The following is a 21540-nucleotide window of genomic DNA, read 5'->3' as shown; positions in this document are numbered from 1 at the left end:
TTGCTATTAGAAAAAACGACTAGCAGTCAGATATTTTACAATAAATGAATTAATCACTCACTTTGACAACGAGATCTTTCGGCAGGTTCGCCATCTTCTTGGTTGTGACAACCACATTTATAGTTGTAACAACCAAGAAGATGGCGAACCTGCCGAAATATCTCGTTGTCAAAGTGAGTGATTAATTCATTTATTGTAAAATATCTGACTGCTAGTCATTTTTTCTAATAGCAAAAACTGATTTCGATATTGTAATAGTACTGTATTCAAGTTGTCATAGAACAAATTGAGAAATTGTTCTGGTTTTCAATACTGGGTAACTGGTATTATTCCTTTTAACAGGCATATCAACAATTGGAATTAGGAATAAAGTTGAAAAACAATTTTTTCTGAGGGTGATGCCCACATGAGCTTTAGGCTTGTGCATGGGTAATGAGTGGGATAATAATGATAATAGTAAGTAATATGTAGTTAAAAGGTAGATTCCCACATATCAATGACAGTGAACAGTATAAATAAATAATTATTATTAAACGAAAATCCGAATTAAATGCTGTAAATCACCCCGAAGACTTCTGCTACTGCAAATATTGACAACAGGGTAAACAGTTAGATGGAAATTCGATGAGCGCTACTATACAAAAATTATTTGTCAGCCCGGGAATAGGGCTGACAATCATTTAATTGGGATTTTCGTTTAATAATAATTATTTATTAATATTAGCATTTGAACAAATGCAACTTGCAATTTATTTCCATCTGTATAAATAGTATAATCAACCCAGCCGAGCAAGTATGAATAACCCTACTAGAATTTATGGGAATTATATTTTCACTGTTTTTTTTGTGTGGGAATAGAGATTCAATCTTGATCACCGTGATTGGAAAGAGCAGTGTTGTAGAAAATCAAGATATAGTATATTTCGCACCTAGAGCAGAAAATGAGATTTTTCCAGCTCGAAATCGGTTTTCAAGTCCGAGGCCGTAGGCCGAGGACTAGAAAAGATTGAGAGCTGGAAAAACATTTTTGCCCGTGGTGCGAACGATATTTTTCGCCACACTACAGTTATTGCTGACAAAATAAATAAAGAATACAAAATAAAGAATACTCGTTAAGCTATCGTACCTATCTCTTGATTTTAGTGGTAGAAGATTTGCAGTCAGGATTTCAGATTCTTTTAAAATTTCACTTGGAATACCACAGTCATCTTCAAGCATTTTTGAAAATTCGGAATGCACTAATCAACAATAAATAATTGAATAAAACTGGTTGCGAAGCGAATTAGTTTGATTCGAAACTGGAACTAAAATCATGGCGACTTCAGCTTATTATGAAAGTGGACACTCGCCCGATCTAGCGGATGACTTATTAATAATAATTAGCGCGTTGTTTCCAGCAATAAGCGGCTGGAAAGAGACAACTTTCTGGCCTAGACCGGAAAAGAAACCCTTTCTGACGTCGTCTGCAAACAAGGTCTTTCAGATCTACGTAGGGACTGGAAAACAGCTGCTTTCTGTGCAGTGTGGCGAAAAAAAATTATCCTATCTCCAATTTAGTTGAGGCAAAAATATTTTCAAATTCAGGGTTTTACAGTCTCATTCTACACCTGTAGAGTTGTCGAGGAAGTGGTTTACTTTGTTGTAGCGCTGTCATCTTATAGCTCAGATAAGTTAAGAAACGTGCGTCTGTTACTCTCGTTGGACGGGTGACCATTTGAGAAGCCTACTCCGCTAAGTATATTATATGAATTTGGAAATCGCTTTCCTGTGGTTTGGAACCCACTTGAAGCTGTACACTGCCCACTTATCTCTTATCAATCAATCAATAATCAATCAGTATCATCCTTTTCATTCATTACAATTGTTTAAGGCTGTGCAAAGGCTAAAAATAAACGTTCTACTCGTGATATTTTTCAAAGTTTTTCGATTTGTATATCATCGAGCTATCAAAATGACAAAGTTTTCTCAGGAAAACATTTTTTTCAGGTATCTTTTTGAGATATGAGCGACTGAAGTTTGAATTTTTGGGACAGAACATTTCAAATTCGGTACGATATAAATGCATGAGATTTAGAGGATGGATTCTTCATGGTATTGTTGATCTAGTAAAACAAAAATTTTCTGAAAATATCAATTTTTGAAAAGTTATTCAATTTACCAAAAATAACTCAACTAAAATTTATTTTTGGTTATTTTTAGTAAATTGAATAACTAAATTGATATTTTCAGAAAATTTTTGTTTTACTAGATCAACAATACCATGAAGAATCTATCCTCTAAATCTCATGGATTTATCTCTTACCGAATTTGAAATGTTCTGTCCAAAAATTTAAACTTTAGGTGCTCATATCTCAAAAAGTAATAATCAGAAAAAAATGTTTTCCTGAGAAAACCTTTTCATTTTGATAGCTTGATGATATACAAATCAAAAAACTTTGAAAAATATCACCAGTAGAAAGTTTATTTTTAGCCTTTGCACAGCCTTAAGCCTGTAGAACGTATATGTGCATAATATATTCAGAGAGACTTTTCATAAAGATTTTTTATTTCTTCAATATTTATATAAAATATTGCATTTTCAATTGTTTTACTTGTAGTATGTGTTAAGAGAGTAATCAAGGGATATTATCCTTGTGCTCTCATATGTATCTCAAATAAATAAATCCTTAGCTAAAATTTTACATTAATGAAAGTGAACTTTCATTAAGCATTTTCAATTGTTTTACTTGTAGTATGTGTTAAGAGAGTAATCTTGGGATATTATCCTTGTGCTCTCACATGCATCTCAAATAAATAAATAAATCCTTAGCCAAAATTTTGACATTAATGAAAGTGAACTATAGCAGCTTATCGGAAATCTAAAAATACCTGCTTATTTCTTACCAATGAATTTTTGCTCTGCTGTGCAGAAAAAAATTCTATTGGTTGTAATAAATTGGAGCGATCTGTTCACACATGTACATACGGCAAATGTTACTTGTAAGTTAGTATGTGTGAACACCACTATAAGAACCAATTATATCCTTTTTCCGTCAAGCAGATTTGAAATTCATCCAGCGTGCTAACCGGCTTACTTTAATTTTACACAATTTAAGAGAAAAGCAGAAATGAGATAGCAGAACTGATAATAACTATAACTGGCTACTACCATACCTATACAGTCAATACTGAACGTGCCAACTCCCAAATTATGAAAATTATTTCTGATTTTTCAAACTTATTTATTCATTGAATTCTCAAGAATTCCACAGTTCAATCTAGCTAACGATAATATGTTATTGGATTGATTGATTGAGTACTTTATTTATGTAGATTACAATATAAATACTGGCTTATACACTTATACAGCTGAGCATTTTTTTTACAGCTTATTGTCATTTTTAATCATTATTATTGTACCTTAGTAATAACTTCCATTATAGCACTCAATTTATATTCATTTCAGGTATCATTATTACTACCTTTGCATTTATTGTCAGACTTCAATGGTCATTAATGTCATTGACCTAATTTCATTTAAATTTTGTAGTTCTCTACATTATTTCACATGTTGTAATTTTCCCAAGATTTGACTCATTGTTTTTGTATGTGGCCATCTGCCTATTATTATTTAAAGATTCAAAGACTTAACCTACTTACAATTGCTTTTGTATGTGGCCATCTGCCTATTATTATTTTATTGATCTCAAGATATTTGATTCAATGTTTTTTGTATGTGGCCACCTGCCTATCATTATTTTATTGATCCCAAGATACTTGACACAATTGTTTTTGTATGTGGCCATCTGCCTACTATTATCATCTTATTATTAAATCTTATATTGTTGATTCATTTAGTCTTTTATTGGCGTACTTACCACACTTCAAGCTATCAGTATTTTTATGTACAGAATTCAAAGATTTATTTGTAGGTATTTATACCAACTATCATCCACAGTCCACTGCCCTGCCCTTGGATTCTGTCACATGCATCAAAATAAATAAATATATCCTTAGCTAAAATTTTGACAGTAATGAAAGTGAACTATAGCAGCTTATCGGCAATCTAAAAATACCTGCTTATTTCTTACCAATGAATTTTTGCTCTGCTGTGCAGAAAAATAATTCTATTGGTTGTAATAAATTGGAGCGATCTGTTCACACATGTACATACGGCAAATGTTACTTGTAAGTTAGTATGTGTGAACACCACTATAAGAACCAATTATATCCTTTTCCGTCAAGCAGAGTATAAATTCATTCAGCGTGCTAACCGGCTTACTTTAATTTTACACAATTTAAGAGAAAATCAGAAATGAGATAGCAGAACTGATAATAACTATAACTGGCTACTACCATACCTATACTGTATACTGAACGTGTCAACTCCCAAATTATAGATTTTACAAACTTCATTTATTCATTGAATTAATTATCTACAATTGAATCTAGCTAACGATACTTTGTTATTGGATTGATTGATTGAGTACTTTATTCAAGTAGATTACAATATAAATACTGGCTTATACACTTATACAATAGCTTACAATACAGCAAAGTTTTAGATGAATTTACATAACATAAACTAAGAAAATAATTATTGAACTGTACAATGATATGAAAAAAGGCAATTTGGAATAACTATACAAGATAATATTGTAATGAATCTACATAAATTCATATCAATGTCCATTATTTGGAAAGAATATTAAAAATATCCTTCCCAGTATCTCTCTACCAATTTGGACGGGGATTTCTTGAGGCCACTAAATGTCAGTTATGAACCAGAATCACTTTACGGTGGTTTTGAGCTCACAAAAAAGTTCATAAAATAATTTGCAATTCAGAATATGATTTTAAGATAGATGTAAAATTTTAAATAGGGGCTTGGTTTAAAAAATTGCATTAGGGGTTTTCAGTGTTTAAAATTAAGAAAGTTATTAAGAAGAATCAAGTATGTTGGATTATTGAAAATCTTGAATAATTTATTTGATGATTTACCATTTCAATGCTTTCATAGCTTCATGAAGCTTGAAGACATATAACTCACTGCTTGAGATATGATCACAATAGACAATAATAAGCAAAATAAAGCACAAATGCTTTGTGCTTATGCAATAAGTTAGAACTGATGTAGCTTTCCATGACGAAACACTACATGGCGAAACACCAGGCTGATGAAGCTCCTCTTCAGGAGTAAAATGCATTCCTCAATACTCCAACAAAAGTAAGTGTTTTTCAAATATTTACAAGTAACACAGTGTCAGAACTACAACAGAGTAAATAAGTTAGTTTATGATAGTCGGTACTCATAAATATATTTAGTGGAGTCACCTGAACAAGACGTCAAACAGACAATAACTCACTGCTTCTATGTAAATTCGAAGAAAAAGAGAAGCTGTATTTAATTATTGTAAAGAGATGTTACTGTATGAATGAAGATGGCTGGCTTCTCAGGTTCACTGCAGCCGCGTGCATATTATGTCTAAAAAACTGAATCAATATAATTCAGTTTTGGGAAGAATCAACTATGTTGGGTTATTGAAAATCTTGAATAATTTATTTGATGATTTACCATTTCAATGCTTTCATAGCTTCATGTAGCTTGGCCTACATAGTGAGATGTACTTGCATTTAAAAAATTAAATAAAATATTGAACTGAATTATTTCTAAAATATTTATGTCCATCATTCGATGTACTGCTATTAAATTTACAAGCTATAACAAAATTTCGGTAATTAAGTTAATCTATATTTAGAAATTTTCGATGAATCAACTTTATATTGTTCGAATTTTTTTAGAAAAGAAAAACCAAGTTTATTGGTTAGTGAATAGATTGATATGCTGTAACTTAAACCTACTCTTCACAACTATTATTTATGAATAACCTGTATCATTATATAGAGTCCATAATGATCTGAATTTTTTATAATACCTTGTATGTCCTTTAAATTATTCAAATAATTGGAAAAGTAACTACAATGAACTACATCAGATACATGGTAACTACATGGTGAACTAAACCAAATAAATATTGGTGAAGAAATCAAGGTGTTGTAATTACCTACCCCTTGGCACATTACTGGTGAATATAATTCAATAATAGAATTTCCAATTATATGTAATAAATAAAATTTATTGTTTTAAGTCAACTGCTTTTTTATATTAAATAGGCCGACTAGCAGTCGAATTTCTTCAATAAATGAATTTAGCCATGAAGACCTGCCGAAAGATCTCGTTGTCACAGTAAGTGAATAAATTAATTTATTGAAGAAATTTAACTGCTATAGTGAGGTCCACGTTATAATGGCATTGGAGGAAGATAGGAGAACAACGTTGCCGATCCTCTGTCTTTTGTCAATGTCTTCTATAGACGGTAGCTGATACAGGTTTATTGATGTAATATTAACTGTTCATTCTCGTTTAAAATGATCAATTATATTTTATTAAGCAAGAAATTATATTTTTCAATTATTTACTATTGAATTTACATAATTAACATGAAATATTCTGTTAATTAATTATTAATTCTACATTGTTAAAATACAACAGGGCAAGAAAGAGATAGTGCTATCCGCTTTGTTGAATGAAAGACTAGGATAGCGATGCCATTGCTAATCAAACACTGCCATTATAACATGCACCTCACTATAGTCGTTCTATTTGATAACAAAAAAGTAAGTTAATAATAAGCAATTCGTGATGGAAATCAACACTGAAGAATAGAATTTACCTTTATCAATATACAGAAGTCCCTTGCAAATTCTTAGTGTGTACCTCTTCCATTAAAACCTGGGAATGCGATCAATTACTGTGAAAAGGATTTCATTCAAAACTCCTACCACCAGGATCAATGTAAAAATACTTTCCTCTAAGAATTTAATTTGAAAATGAGTTGTACAAAAATGTAACTGGCTACTTTCCAATTGTCCCATCAATGAATTTGTGTACTTGTCCCATATCAGTCACACATATTTTTGTGAAACGGAAGCAGAGGTCTACATTTCATTTGTTTGGACTAATGTTTTCAAATGATTTATCTGCACTGTGTAGTCAATCAATGTGCAGTCAGCTATTAGAAATTTTTCCACCTGTCCGAGCTTTGTTGTACTTTCACCCATGTAGAGTGCATGCTTGTGATAAGAAAAATCAATATCGGAATCAATCGGCGGTAAAATTTCACTTTCCCACTCTGTCTCAAGCGTTGATCCTCCCACAAACTGGGCATTTCGACTCATATAAATTGGTAATTAGTTTTTTTAATCATCACTCTACTGCAGTTTTTGGTCAAGGTGTTTCATTGTGAAATTGTATAAGGATTTCAGTGGCATTTATTGTTTCAAATGTGTCGTGAGCTGAGGAAGTAAATAGGAAGTGCATATAGTGGCTGTCGACTAGCTGACATCTGTGGATTATTGGCAAAACTGTATTTAGTTGGTGAGTTTCAAATAATTTATTGAATTTACCTTTTTATAAAAATTCATTGAATTCAATAGAGGACAAAATTAACTCATCAACATGTGTTTACCAGTAGAGAAAACTTGTGCATTCATATAGATGAAACTTCTACATTAAAACAATAGAATAAACTTTATTCTAGTAGGCTACTCATCTATTTCACTCTCCATGACTAACTGCAAGTAATTATCCGTTCTGAACTATTTCTGACGAAATTGAATAAAAACACACATTATGTTGTCAAATTCTACACAGTTTTATTCGGTACACGACCAAAACTGTGTAGAATTTGACAACATAATGTGTGTTTTTATTCAATTATGGAACGGTTCTACAATATTGACAATGACTCAGTCGTATTTCTGACGACACTACAGTCTAATTTTTGAATATTAGTTACCTATAAAAAACTATTAAAATGTTATTAACACATGTGGGTACTAGTTTCTAATAACTAATATTCAAAAATTAGACTGTAGTGTTGCCTGTTTATTCTTGTAATAATAATATTGATACGTTTTTTGTACAGTACAATTTATTTGTCAATTTTGAATTTTGTTGGTTGAGTCAATATAGTTCTTCTAATTTAATTTTTCTGCATCAAGTATAATGTGGCCTACTTTCAATAGGTATGTAGGTACTGTGAACCTTTCTCATTGAACAAAGTGGCATGTGGAACGAAAATACCGTATAGATAGTACATTTTTGAACAATGATTTTGCTTACTGAGCTGTTACAGTCATTCAAGTTTAGAAATGAAAATTTTATATTCTTTTAATAGAATAGAATATCCTTTTATTAAACGTTTTATTTTTCTTACATGGGTATGTTTGCATAGTAATGAATTGGTATGATCAGTTGAAATTCTTAATAAGTTATTATTATTATTAGCGTATGGCTTTGAATTGTGGGGAGACTCAAGGGTAGTTCCACCTCGCCGTATATAGTTCAAAGTTCCTAATGGGAAACCGGACACTAAGGATATAAAATATATAATTTTGTTGAATATAGGTAATTTAGGCTACTTAAAAGTAGAAGACATATTTAAACTTCAAATTTAGTAGAGTATTTATATCCTTCATATAATACGTTATACCCTCATTACAGTCTATACTCAAATAAAATAAATTTGAGCCACAAATTAAATAAATTAATGGTAACCTAATCACATAAATTTATTCTAGTCATGTCCCCAATAAATCGACAGCAGCAGCTTATTTTTGATGTCTATAACTTGACATTACCTCATTATCAAGCTACAGATTAATTTTCATCCACTTGGTGTACTATTGGAGAGTTTACATAAACACAAATAATTGTGGAAGCTTATTTTTAATTATTGATGAAATAGAACGTAGATTGAAAGTATTGAAGTACATTTTTATTATTTTCTTTTCGGCTAATTTCTCAGTTAAAATAATTATTGTGAATTATGTGCTTTATATTACTTATCTAACCATGCTAACTGTTGATTGATGATATTGTATCGTATACCTACTAGGTACTATTTATTTATTTATTTATACATTGAAACATACACTATCATTCTCAATTATGAATGATTGGGGAAGGAACAACAGGATTGAAGCCCAAAACTATTCCTTCCCCAAATTTAGATAGAAATTGTCCAAAAATAGTTTATGTTTACACTTCATGGTTTATGTCCAATTTTGAGTCCAATATATATTATAACAATAAAGGATTTGTCTCACTATTATCAGATTCTTTTACATCAATTTAAGATAGTTTCTTCCAACATTCGAATATTTTTTTCTAATATTCCCCTCTATTCTGTAAATCATATTCCTCTCTATAATAGATTGCGGTATCTTATTGCTTGTTGGAGGTCCTATTACGAGGCTCTAGATAGAGAGGAAGTTTACGAATGTCATATGTTTTCTTCTAATTCCTGAAGAGGTAGGTACCGGTATACAGACTATACCTGTATTTTTTACAGTTTTTTGCTGGCCTACATGTTTTCTTTGCCCGCATAGTCTTTGAATGAATATAAATCATTAATTAGTAGTAGAATTAAATGATTTCTTAGGCCCGGTTACACAAAATCCGGTTAAATTTTAGCCGTGATTAATTTCACGAGAACCAATCAGAGAAGGCCTTTTTCATGTCGGCTTCTCTGATTGGATCGCGTGGAATTAATAACGGTTAAAACTCGACCGGCTTTTGTGCAACCGGATCTAAGCAATCATTTAATTCTACTACTGAATTATTGATTTTATATTATTATTTTAACAATCCATTCTCAACTATAACTAAATCATTATCAATTTATTCTTTTGTCGATTTTGTTCACAAATTTTTCATCAGATTATTGTTGACTGCTATTCCTTTTGAATTATTCATCAGATTTCATTCTATTTCACAGGAATACTTGAGGATGGAGTCGACTGTAAGCCAGTTGAAAGCAGTGTTGCTATGCTTTCTATGCATAGTGCATGGTTCATTGTCAGCTGAGCCTGAGACAACAACTGATCAATGGCAACCCGTTTACAAAACAAATAGCACCAAGTGAGTCTTCAATACATCCAATATGTCCTATACTATTAAACGAGCAATTTCTGTCTATATGTTTAGATGTTAATATATCTGTATGTGACCAGATCTCGAAAACGGCTCTAACGATTCTCACGAAATTTGGGAGAAAGTAGGTTTATGATATAAAAATTCGATTGCACTAGGTCTCAAACCCTGGGTTAACTCGCTGAATGACATTGAGGCTATGCAAAGGCTAAAAATAAACTTTCTACTGGTGATATTTTTCAAAGTTTTTCGATTTGTATATCATCAAGCTATCAAAATGAAAAAGTTTTCTCAGGAAAACATTTTTTTCCAATCGTTACCATACTTTTTGAGATATGAGCGCCTGAAGTTTGAATTTTTGGGACAGAACATTTTAAATTCGGTAAGAGATAAATCCATGAGATTTAGAGGATGGATTCTTCCTGGTATTTTTGATCTAGTAAAACAAAAAAATTTCTGAAAATATCAATTTTTGAAAAGTTATTCAATTTACCAAAAATAACTCAACTAAAAGTTATTTTTGTTTTACTAGTTCAACAATACCAGGAAGAATCCATCCTCTAAATCTCATGGATTTATCTCTTACCGAATTTAAAATGTTCTGTCCCAAAAATTCAAACTTCAGGCGCTCATATCTCAAAAAGTATGGTAACGATTGGAAAAAAATGTTTTCCTGAGAAAACTTTTTCATTTTGATAGCTTGATGATATACAAATCGAAAAATATCATCAGTAGCGCACTCAAGTTTTAAAATAAGAGACTGTAAAGCTGCGCTTACACCAGAGTTATCAACAAAATGCTTATTTTTCCGTCCTTATAGATTCTATTTAGATTGAACATAACTTATCATACACATGATGAACATGTGTTTGTCAAGTTCCGTTTAATCTAATAGAATCTATAAGGACGGAGAAATAAACATTTTGTTACGAACTTTGGTGTAAGCGCAGCTTAAGAGAGCATTACGCCTACTTTTCTTGCTAAGTAATTAAAACTTCAATATTTCTACAACACAAGTTTGTTGAACACACCTGTTTAATTAAGTAGAACTCGTCTGACCTTTGCATGGGAAAATTCCTTCATCAATTCTTCAAGATCTAGGGACTGTGCTATTTTATGTTCCCTAGACCACTCAGACGTTCCTGGGACGCTCCTCCGCACCGAGCACGCTCCTCCCTCGTACCACCATCGAACCACAGTCGCTCCTCCCACGCACCCATCATGAACGTTACGGAAGATGTTAGATCTTCTCGCGTTCCCCGGTCGAACCACTGTTGCTCGCCGGTCGATCATCAATCGCTCTGCTGGAGTGACGTTCGGTTGCGGAGCAGAGCGAAAGTCTGTACGCACCTTTAGATATGTCTTCATTAGCTAGAGTTTGCAAAAGCTTCTTATATAATTTTACTATTCATTCCAATATTATGAATTTATTATTTATTTGTATTTTAAAATTTTCCGTTCCTTAAAATCTGCCGCCCTGGGCGGCCGCCCGGTCCGCCCACCCCTGGGCCGGCCCTGGCTAGCCCAAAACTACTTCTATCTCCGAATTTGATGTGATAAAATGTCCATCGTATTGTTAAGCTCACATCACAACAACAAAATTAATTTCACTTTAAAATGGTATAAGCTTGCACCGGTATAAACTATATTCATATTAATGGTACGGTATTTTATTTATTTGTTATGAATAGTAATGCATACCATATTGACAGTTTTTATACGAAACAATGTCGAAAATACACAACTAACATAGAATGCACAAAATTGAGTAAGGCATCAGAGCAGACAAATATTCAAAACATATAATTTTCATAGCTTTCTTAGTTTATATTGAATAAATATATTACTGCAACTTGGGTCTACGCACAGGTTTTACCTTGTAGGTTACTCCTTAAACATAGATGGACATAAAAAAAATATACTGCAGTTTTGGGATCATTTTATATATTTAATAGTATTTTTCTTGTATTATTTTTAGATGTTATAATATTAGATTATTATAATTGTGTATGTTTTTTGAGAAATAAATTTGAATAGCTAAGTTTTATACTAACATAGAAACCAAAAACATGATAAACACATCAAACACTCAGAAATATTCTAAATTATCTAAAATTACTATAAGCTTCTTTTAAAGCTAAGAAAATAATCTTACCCATGCTATATTTTCTCTATGCTTGAACTACAACTTGAGTTCCTTCACTATTATAAGATTTTACACAATAATATACAACGAATTTGTCTTAATGATTGAAATTCATTTCAAAATCATATTTTTCTTCTAAAGAGAATAGAAAGCATCAGCAGAACTCACAAAGTTCTACCTAGTGTACAGAAAGTCACTTTGCACTTTCTGGAAATGAAATACTTGGTGTACAGTGACTTTCCAAACACTCTTCAGATGCAAAAAATGAAGGTGTTCTTCCATTGATGGACACGTTAAGCCGCCGGTCCCGGCTGCCTAAAAAAGCAGTCGTTAGGTCATGTCAGAGGTCCTGAAATTGTCAGTTGCGACCTGAAAACTCTGACACCAGACCTGAGTCAGCCAGGTCACTCGAATAATATTATTATTATTCCATGGATATTTTTCATTTGCTGAGGTCACTATAGTAACAAATTCATGTATGAGATTGTTGATCTAAACATAAAAGGGCCAGACCATATTGAACGTTTTTTTCAGGCAGGAAGGCAGAAAGTCGGCAGGGCAGGAAGCTCTCTGATTGGCTGATTGGGTTGCCACGCTTAATATGGTCTGGCCCTAATGTATACTTTGAATTTGAATTAGAAGTATTTGTTTTCAAATATTATTGAAAAATTAATTTTTGTATTTATTTGTGCGCAGAGAATGGAAAGCTCCAACCGTCCAGGACGCGAAGTGGCGAGACCCGTCCTATGTTCCCAACCGCAGGGAACACGTGGTCACAGTCTACCCATCGGCGCCGTTCCCAATCGGCGGTGTCCCAAGTAGCGCATCCCCGTTCCCGATTGGGAACGCTAAGCTCACCAACCTACACCAGTTCCCGCCAACTCACTACGCGCATGCGCTGAACAGGCAGGACTCATTCGGCGCAGCTGATAGCAGTTTTTACAGCGCATATGCGCCGGCCGCACCGATTTACGGGCCTTCTGCGCACTACTCCCCCCACCACCATCACCATCACTCTGGATACCCCCCTCCACCACCACCACCTCCTCCTCCGTTCCCCAGCAGTGATCAGCAGGTGAACATTGAGCTGGCATTCGACAAGCTTGTGTTGAGGTGTTCGGTAGAGGATCCGCTTGAGGTGAGTGAAAATGTCAACAATGTGGACAAATATTTTATTAGCACAGATAATGGGCCATATGAATAAAGCTGAGCATTTGCTTATACTTCTAAAATATGGAGCATTTGCTTCATCTTCTATAAATAAACTTGAGCAGAACCTTTTGTTCATGCTCATCAAAAAAATAGTTTGAGCATTTGCTCAAAAGTGAAAGCTTTTGCTCAAAATTGTATGAAAAAACTGGAACATTTGCTCAACTTTTGAACCAAATGCTTCAAAAAATGTGAGTCTAGTCTGAAGCAGCTTTTCACCTTTTGCTCATAGTAAAATGGCTCAAATAATCCGTGTGAGGAAGAGGAAACTATACCAGATACGATCACAACCAATATTTGATAACTATAAAACTCTTTTTAGATTCAACCATGATACAAAAGAATAAATACAAAAGTTCAGTATAAAGATAGCCATCACAGAATAGGAAATAGGCATTTAAGAAGATGAGAGTGTAGACGATTATAAGAAGGCTATTGATATTATAAGATATGCTAGATTATTATAGAGATGACATTTTTTCACGCTTATTATTTCAAAATTCTAAACTCAACTAACCTCTAGTGAGGTCCACGTTATAATGACAGTATTTGATCAACTTTGGTTTTGCTATCCTTGTCTATCATTTGACAAAGCCGGTGGTACTATCCTTTACTAGGTCCACAACAGTGTCAATTATGTTTTTGACAGTGTAGAAATATGATTAATTAATGCAGAGAATCGGCATCGCTATTCTTCTATCTTTATCCACTGTCATTATAACGTGGACCTCACTATAGAACTCAATTCATAAATTAATAGAAAACAGAGCAGACGACGCAAACACAAGCGGTGTCTTCTAAGTTCTAACTTACGTGAGCTATAAAAACAAAGTAAGGTCACAAAGGCGAATCAGCTGATGAAACATCTTTAAAATACGTGAGCATTTGCTACAGAGTTCAGGAGCATAAGGCATATGCCTTATGCTTGAGCATAAGGGAAATGAGCAAATGCTTATGCTTCTACCTAGTGCTCATGAGCATAACCTTATGCTCCATGCTCTTGCTCATGAGCATTTGCTCTGGTTTTATTCATATGGGCCATTGTTGTAGAATGGTAGTGTGACCAAGATGTTAGAAAATTTAGAAAATGTTTCAAGAGTAGGAATGTGTTATTTTAGGCGTTTTCAGAGGAGGCGGGATGGCAGGAAGCTCTCCAATTGGCTGATTGGGTTGGCGTTCGGGAATCTGCTGTTAATCAGCCAATAGGAGAGCTTCCTGTCCTGCCGACTCGTCTGGAAACGCCAAATATGGTCTCGCCCTAAGGGCTTGAAAATATGAAAAAAATCAAATCAGTTACATTAACAAACAAAATTTATTAGCAATTGTTTTTTCATAATAGTCTCTTTATTTACTTTTGGTACTTACCGTACACCACTTTGAAATAGAGGCATTCAAACTAGTAGTTATGTGAACAGTAGACCTCACGCAGTTCTCATCCACAAGTATCTGGTGTCACCTGTTCACCGGCTTCTCCAGACATCTGTGTAATGCATGCAATGAATAATCCACTTGTCAGCTGATTGAATATGAATAATTCTTTACTCTGATTAATCCTATCTTCAGAGTAGATGATATATATAGTGATTTCAGAGTATGGAGAAAATTCCTTTTCCTTTCATATTATCCTAAAAATTCAAAATTTCAAGAAACCTTGTGTAGGTCCTACGCATTGACGCGCAGTTAAAAAAGGAATATTCCTGCCAATTCTCATAGAATTCTATCAACGCGTTTGGCCGTAAATGCGTTACATACATACAGACAGACGAAAGAAAATCCGAGTTAAAACATAGAACTCACTGCGTTCGGTCAATTATTGTAGACTCTTTGAAAAGGGCACATTTAGACAAAGACCTTAAAGATGCATAGACTCACATGCAGCGCTAGTATCGTACTTGGAATTGAGATCGGCCATTGAGGGGCAACCTATAAGATTATTACATACCAATTCCTTTGTAATCTATAATATTGCAAATATAAATCTATAATATCTCGTGCTAAAATACCCCAATGGCGGCCTTCAATTTCAAGTAAGAACTATCATTGGGAAGGCATAGGCATTGTGGGTCTATATCTTTTTATGGTCTTTGCATTTAGACATGCATTATTATAAAAACTCTCAACCACCTTCCATGTTACCTTCTCTGATACCATCTACCCTCTCAGCTACCTTCTATCTGCTACACTCTACCACTACATTTTGACTCTTATCTCTGTGTTCTTTTTTATCAATTACAATATTTTTATATCATGACAGTACCAGGTTTCGTGGCCTGACCAGCCACATCTTTATTTATTCTTTTCATTTATTACCAACTACAAATCATTTTATTATACAATGATAATATTGTCCTTCATTTCATCAAATTATATAGCAATGTCTTCAAATCAGCTGTCTTGCTCACTACTGTCAGAACAGGAGAAAACAGGAAAAAATATATACAGTAGAACTCCAATTATCCGAACACCGACTATCCGTATCACTTTCAGAAAAAAATGTGTCCAAAAAAGTGCACTATTATTCTTCTTCCCGCGAAGCCAGTGTTTGCGCGTTCGCTCACTATTTTCCTTCCCTCCGCGAAGTCAGTGTAGTAAAATATTTGAAAATATCATGTTTCTTTCATTCAATTCCAAAAAAATAGTGCAATATCAAAACGTAGCTTTTTTTCTCTCCAATGGCAATTTTTTTCAAAAAAAAACTCCGATTATCCAAATATTTGACTATCCGAATGGGTCCCGGTCCCCATTAATTTGGATAATTGGAGTTCTACTGTATGTATTCATTATGGAAAAATAGCACATCACTCACAGACTCGCATCATATCACTGAAAAGTTATCGTTCTTTGGATTGCAGCATCTAGTATGGACCAGATACCCTTGCCCCAACGAGTACTTCTACGGCCAAGGCATAGCGGTGGCAGAGGGTTCCGTGGTAAACAACCCCGACCTCTACGATGTGCGCATAGTTGGCGAGGGTGGGCACACGGGGTCCGAGCTGCTAATGAAGGCGCCCCTCGACCCGGCCAGTAGCGGCCTCTACGTCTGCGAGGCCTGGCCACACTACCAGAAAGACCCCGTTGGCGACTACAGTGGACCCGGCCTTATGGTCCGCCCAAACCGGTCTACCCGGCCTTCTCCGATGTGTTTATCATTGGCGGCAGTGAGCTGCTGGAGGAATGCTACAAACATCCGCCACATTTCCACAAGAAACCGCACCATCTCAAGAAACACTACGACGAGGAGTTTATCGAAGACGATGAGCATCCTCCCATCAAGGTAACAGGTCCTAAAAAGAGTAAACACGTTGACGCTATCCGAAAACCTAGGAACATCACACGGTTCGAAAACTCTCCAACATCCAATAAAGATTTCTTCTCTCCAACATCTTTCACTACCAATGAAGATGGTTCCCCTAGATACAACCTACGGTTCGAGAACGTGACCCTCCAAAACGCATCAGCTAGAGATCTATTCAGATCAGCGTCTGCCTTCTCCCATCTCTTCCGTAAAGATAATGGGTTCCAATTCATGAGAAACCTATCCTACGAGGTGAGAGATGACAACACAACTCAGCGACCTTCCCCCTTCTCAATTTTCAAATCTAACGGTTTCAACAACCTCAACTTCAAGAGGAACACTACGTTCCAGTTGTTTAAGAAAGACGGGCTGTTTGGATCTAGTCCGTTCTTGGCTAACAACAAAACTGTGGATGCAACTAAACCGAAGTTGGCCGGTTTTGATGAACCGGAAACTAAACCTGGTTTAAGTTCGTCGTTGTTCAGGAAACCGGCGGGGGATGATAAGTTCAGGTTTGGGGGAGATACGCAAGATGACCCGGAAACTAAACCTGGTTTAAGTGCGTCGTTGTTTAGGAAACCGACGGGTGATGATAAGTTCAGGTTCGGGGGAGATACGCAAGATTCAAGCAGTGTTTTCAGCACTAAATTCATGAAGAAGAAAGACGATATCAACAACATCAATCCATCTCAACCCGTGAGGAATTCGGAGAGTTTATTGAGTGACGCAACCATCTATACATCGTTTGATGACCGTGTCTTAGAGAATCAGTCTGTCAATAATGATTCCAAGTCAGAGAATGTTCCAGAAATAAAGTTTGAGTACAATGGAAATGACAAAGAAAGTCCTTGGATTGTATCTGATAGTTCATTCGCAGTTCCTCAAATGTCTAACAATAGTATACAGATTGATTTGTCATCAGGTAGGAAATCGAAAATTTTAGAAATTTAGGAACTTGTTTTAGAAAGTTTTATGAGTACGGTACAAATTTAATATTGGTTTTGTAGAATATTGACTTATTTTATTTGGCTGATTATTGTGAATAAGCTATCCTTACAAATTTAACATTGGTTTTTGTAGAATATTGACTTATTTTATTTGGCTGATTATTGTGAATAAGCTATTAGGCCTATTACAAATTAAACATTGGTTTTTGTAGAATATTGACTTATTTTATGTGGCTGATTATTGTGAATGGGCTATTACTACAATGTAATCATGTTGAATAATATTCAACTCAAAATAATTCTTTATTGATTTATACAATAATTACATCATCTAAATGATGTAATTATTACAAGCTTGTAATTATTACAAGCTTTTATGTGGAGAGAGATGATCAATATTCAAATAATGAATTCATTATTTTTTATAATTCAAATGAATAATTCCATAATCTGCCTTCTGCATATTCAAGTTATGAAATCTACCATATGTCCAATACTAATTGTTATTGTGAACACATTCCAGAATTTTTGAGTTTATTTTCTTGTATAGTGAGACATATTTGGTCTGTTTAAATTAGAATGAATTATCCACCTTTTTGTATTGGGATGGATACTACAACAAAAAACCATGCTTAGAAAACGGTTATCCTTGTTATATAGAATTGAATGGTTTTCCATTCATTATTTCTCTCAAATCATTAACCATATTGTTACAGTAAATCAACTAAGGTATAATATCATTATTATATACGGTAATTTGTTCATCAGCCGAACCTCTAATATATTGTTTATATCTTGTGTGAACAGAGCTCATTTTTCAACAAATATTATTATGTTTATAAAATATTTTCAAAGACTATGTATATATTTAATTTTTTATTGTATTTTTAACTTTGTTTTTCCAATAAACATTTTCAGAAAATCATAATAATAGCTGAGTGTCCACATTCCCACCTTACCAATTAATTCATTCATTTATTGATTAAATGACAGAAAATTTATTCATATGAATAAATTAATCGTTACTCTATACCAGACACCATTTATTTTTCTCATAATCCTATAAATTTCCTTTACTTTGCTTTCCCATCATCAATACTTGGACTTTATTGCTGCTTATAAATAAATACGACAAATCTATTGAAAAATGTTGAGTATTTCGTTTTGAAAATCATAAATACATTACGTTATCTGCAAAAATAAATTTTTACAGCTTCAAATTACTGTGATGTTATTGAAGAATATCAAGCAATGATTCATTCACCCTACACCAAATATGTTACTACCCAAAATAACGAACAACAGCTGTTTTTTTTCTAAACATAAAACTTTTGGTAGCTTTGAGGGAATCCATCACATTCCAATAACACACAGTACAATAACAACAACAAAATGTGAAAAATTTTATAACTTTCACACACACACACTTACACCTACACTTCTACACAATACATAGACACAAAAATACCATCAATGGTATAATATACAATGTAGATAATGCAGAATAATATCCAGTCATCCAGTTGCAACATATTTGGCGATGTTTTCACAGTAAACGCTCGTAAAACGGTTCAACAGTTGAACGAGAACTTGGATAAGATTTGTAACTCATTAGTGGGTGACGTACACTTGCCACCGACGCATGATCACATTACAGCTCAGTTAATTCTTTGGCAAACGCACAAAAAAGTCGAGCCGCTAGTGAATGCAATGCTAATGGAGCATCCTCAGCTTCTGAACACTTTTTTCAAGCTGGAACAAGATCAGTTTAGGATGCTGATTGATGTCAGAGAGTTCCAACCGACCGATTTGAAAGTTTTTGTGCTGAACAGTTGTGTGGAGGTGAACGTAAACCAGGAACAGTGTGTTAAGGGGCCCAACGGAGCCGGGTATGCCACCAGGAGTATAGTGCGTACGTACCAGTTGCCGCAACAGGCAAATCCGGAACGAGTTGTGTGCAATTATATGGCTGATGGTACCCTGTTGATAAGTGCTCCCTGGATGCAGCAAAGTCAGCCCATAAGGTGTGTGTCTTTCTGAGAAATTCCGCCGAAATGTAACAAGTTCTCTGTTGAAATTCTAATTGCAAAATTTTAATATATTGTTCTCTGTTGAAACATAAAATACAACTTCTAAAACACAGTAACATGATCTAATCTATGATTTATCTGTACATAAGGGTGTGATCACATAGGATACGCATATGTGAAAGTGAAAGCGCGCTTGATATTGTCAGATTGGAAACTAGTTATTTTTAGTTTAAGAGTCTACTTGTGCTGATTGGAATCATATTATGTATTTCTTGCTTCTTGCTTATAATATATGCATGACTGAATGTGCAGATGAGAAACAAAATCTGGAAAGATCAATATAGGAACACCTAAACTGATTGCGTGCACTTGCAGTGTGAGCAGCTATATGCAAGTCATACGTGTTTCAATGGCACTTCCCATATTACTTTCCTTGCCCTATTACCATAGGTACCGTAAGGAAAGTATTGCTTTCCGAAAAAAATTAAGGTACCCCAACATTTCTATACGTTTCAAGGTCCCCTGAGTCCGAAAAAGTGGTTTTTGGGTATTGGTCTGTATGTGTGTGTGTGTACATGAGTGTATGTGCGTCTCTGTACACGATATCTCATCTCCCAATTAACGGAATGACTTGAAATTTGGAACTTAAGGTCCTTACAATATAAGGTTCCGACACGAACAATTTCGATCAAATGCAATTCAAGATGGCGGCTAAAATGACGAAAATGTTGTCAAAAACAGGGTTTTTCGCGATTTTCTCGAAAACGGCTCCAACGATTTTGATTAAATTCATACCTGGAATAGTCATTGATAAGCTATCAATTGCCCCAAGTCTGTAAAAATTTCAGGAGCTCCACTCCATCTATGCAAAGTTGGATTTCAGATTCCCAATTATCAGGCTTCAGATACAATTTAAACAAAAAATTCGAGTGGAGAAGATTGAGCATAAAAATCTCTACAATAAATTGATGTTGAGTAACATTTCCACCCAAAATTGAAATTAAGCTCGAAATTCGAGAAAATGTGATTATCCAATAATTGCAAACTGTTGGCAACTGTTGATTCTATTAAATAATTCACTATGAAGAGATATCAGACCTCGTATGTCTCCAGCGTTATTGTCCTGTCACCAGCTGGCTTAGATCTTTGTTTATAAGTAGACTTGTGATGCGCGTGAACACTAGCGTCAGGTGATCAATTCTAATAACGGCAAGGAAAGTTGTGTGAGTGCGCCACACCAGATTTTTTTGTTTTTTGGCTCATGCATGATTTGTCGTGCACATATAGCCTACGCATTCAATGTGATCACACCCTTTATGTGCGTTAATCTTGGAATAACTTTAGTTGCTAGAAAATTCAATAAATTCAATGTTAATAAACTATGAATAAATTTGAATTCCCACACCAGTGACAGACAGTAAGGCTCAACTCACACTTACGCGTCTGAGGTCGAGAAGAGACTGCGACACACCCGACACTAGTCTCTTCTCGACGCAGCATCTGTTTCCAAATGGTGACACTCAGACCAGTCGATTCTAGTCTCTGCGACGTCACCATTTGAAAACACATGCTGCGTCGGGAAGAGACTAGAGTCGCAGTCTCTTCTCGACCCGAGACGGGTAAGTGTGAGTTGAGCGTAGGCGTAGCGTTAATAATAATTTATTAACATCAAATTTCAAAGCATTTTGGTGACCGGTACAGTGAGAATGTTTAAGCTATTCATACAAACTTTTCATTTTAGTAAATCATTTACAATAAGTTGGAGTAAATAATTAAAATAACTTCTATTGTGTAAGGGATTAATTCTACTCGGTGGTCCGTGCTGAGTAGAAAGATTGGACGAATGAAGCCTTATTTGTGCACACCACTGCTATTTGCATGACTGTGACGCCAGCAAGAACATTTTCAACCCATGTGACAGAATCCAAAGTCAGGGC

The 21540-nt window shown here is 34.4% G+C and overlaps 2 protein-coding genes across 2 annotated transcripts; both read left to right on the top strand.

Moving 5' to 3' along the window:
• Positions 1–6908: 6908 nt before the first annotated feature.
• LOC120350789 lies at positions 6909–18317 on the top strand. The gene is made up of 4 exons (XM_039425615.1): positions 6909–7417; positions 9822–9964; positions 12819–13260; positions 16184–18317. Exons 2-4 carry the CDS (start codon positions 9834–9836, stop codon positions 16607–16609), a joined length of 999 nt encoding a protein of 332 aa, XP_039281549.1. The 5' UTR covers positions 6909–7417; positions 9822–9833; the 3' UTR covers positions 16610–18317.
• A 585-nt stretch (positions 18318–18902) lies between these two features.
• Positions 18903–19719, top strand: LOC111046208 (alpha-crystallin B chain). Its single transcript, XM_022331704.2, has one exon. The coding sequence runs from the start codon at positions 19071–19073 to the stop codon at positions 19611–19613; it is 543 nt and encodes a 180-aa protein (XP_022187396.1). The 5' UTR covers positions 18903–19070; the 3' UTR covers positions 19614–19719.
• Positions 19720–21540: the final 1821 nt, after the last annotated feature.

The sequence above is a fragment of the Nilaparvata lugens genome, chromosome 4 (genome assembly GCF_014356525.2).
Source record: "Nilaparvata lugens isolate BPH chromosome 4, ASM1435652v1, whole genome shotgun sequence".
Taxonomy (NCBI): Eukaryota; Metazoa; Arthropoda; class Insecta; order Hemiptera; family Delphacidae; genus Nilaparvata; species Nilaparvata lugens.
The sequence above is the reverse complement of the archived record's forward strand: the minus strand, read 5'-3'. Positions and strand labels throughout refer to the sequence as shown.

What these genes read in the sequence shown, in the direction of transcription:
- LOC111046208 (XM_022331704.2), top strand. Translation starts at nt 19,071, where the DNA reads ATGCAGAATAATATCCAGTCATCCAGTTGCAACATATTTGGCGATGTT.
- LOC120350789 (XM_039425615.1), top strand. Translation starts at nt 9,834, where the DNA reads ATGGAGTCGACTGTAAGCCAGTTGAAAGCAGTGTTGCTATGCTTTCTA. An exon ending in TACAAAACAAATAGCACCAA is followed by an intron (nt 9,965 to 12,818) that starts GTGAGTCTTCAA and finishes ATTTGTGCGCAG; the next exon opens with AGAATGGAAAGCTCCAACCG. An exon ending in CGGTAGAGGATCCGCTTGAG is followed by an intron (nt 13,261 to 16,183) that starts GTGAGTGAAAAT and finishes TTTGGATTGCAG; the next exon opens with CATCTAGTATGGACCAGATA.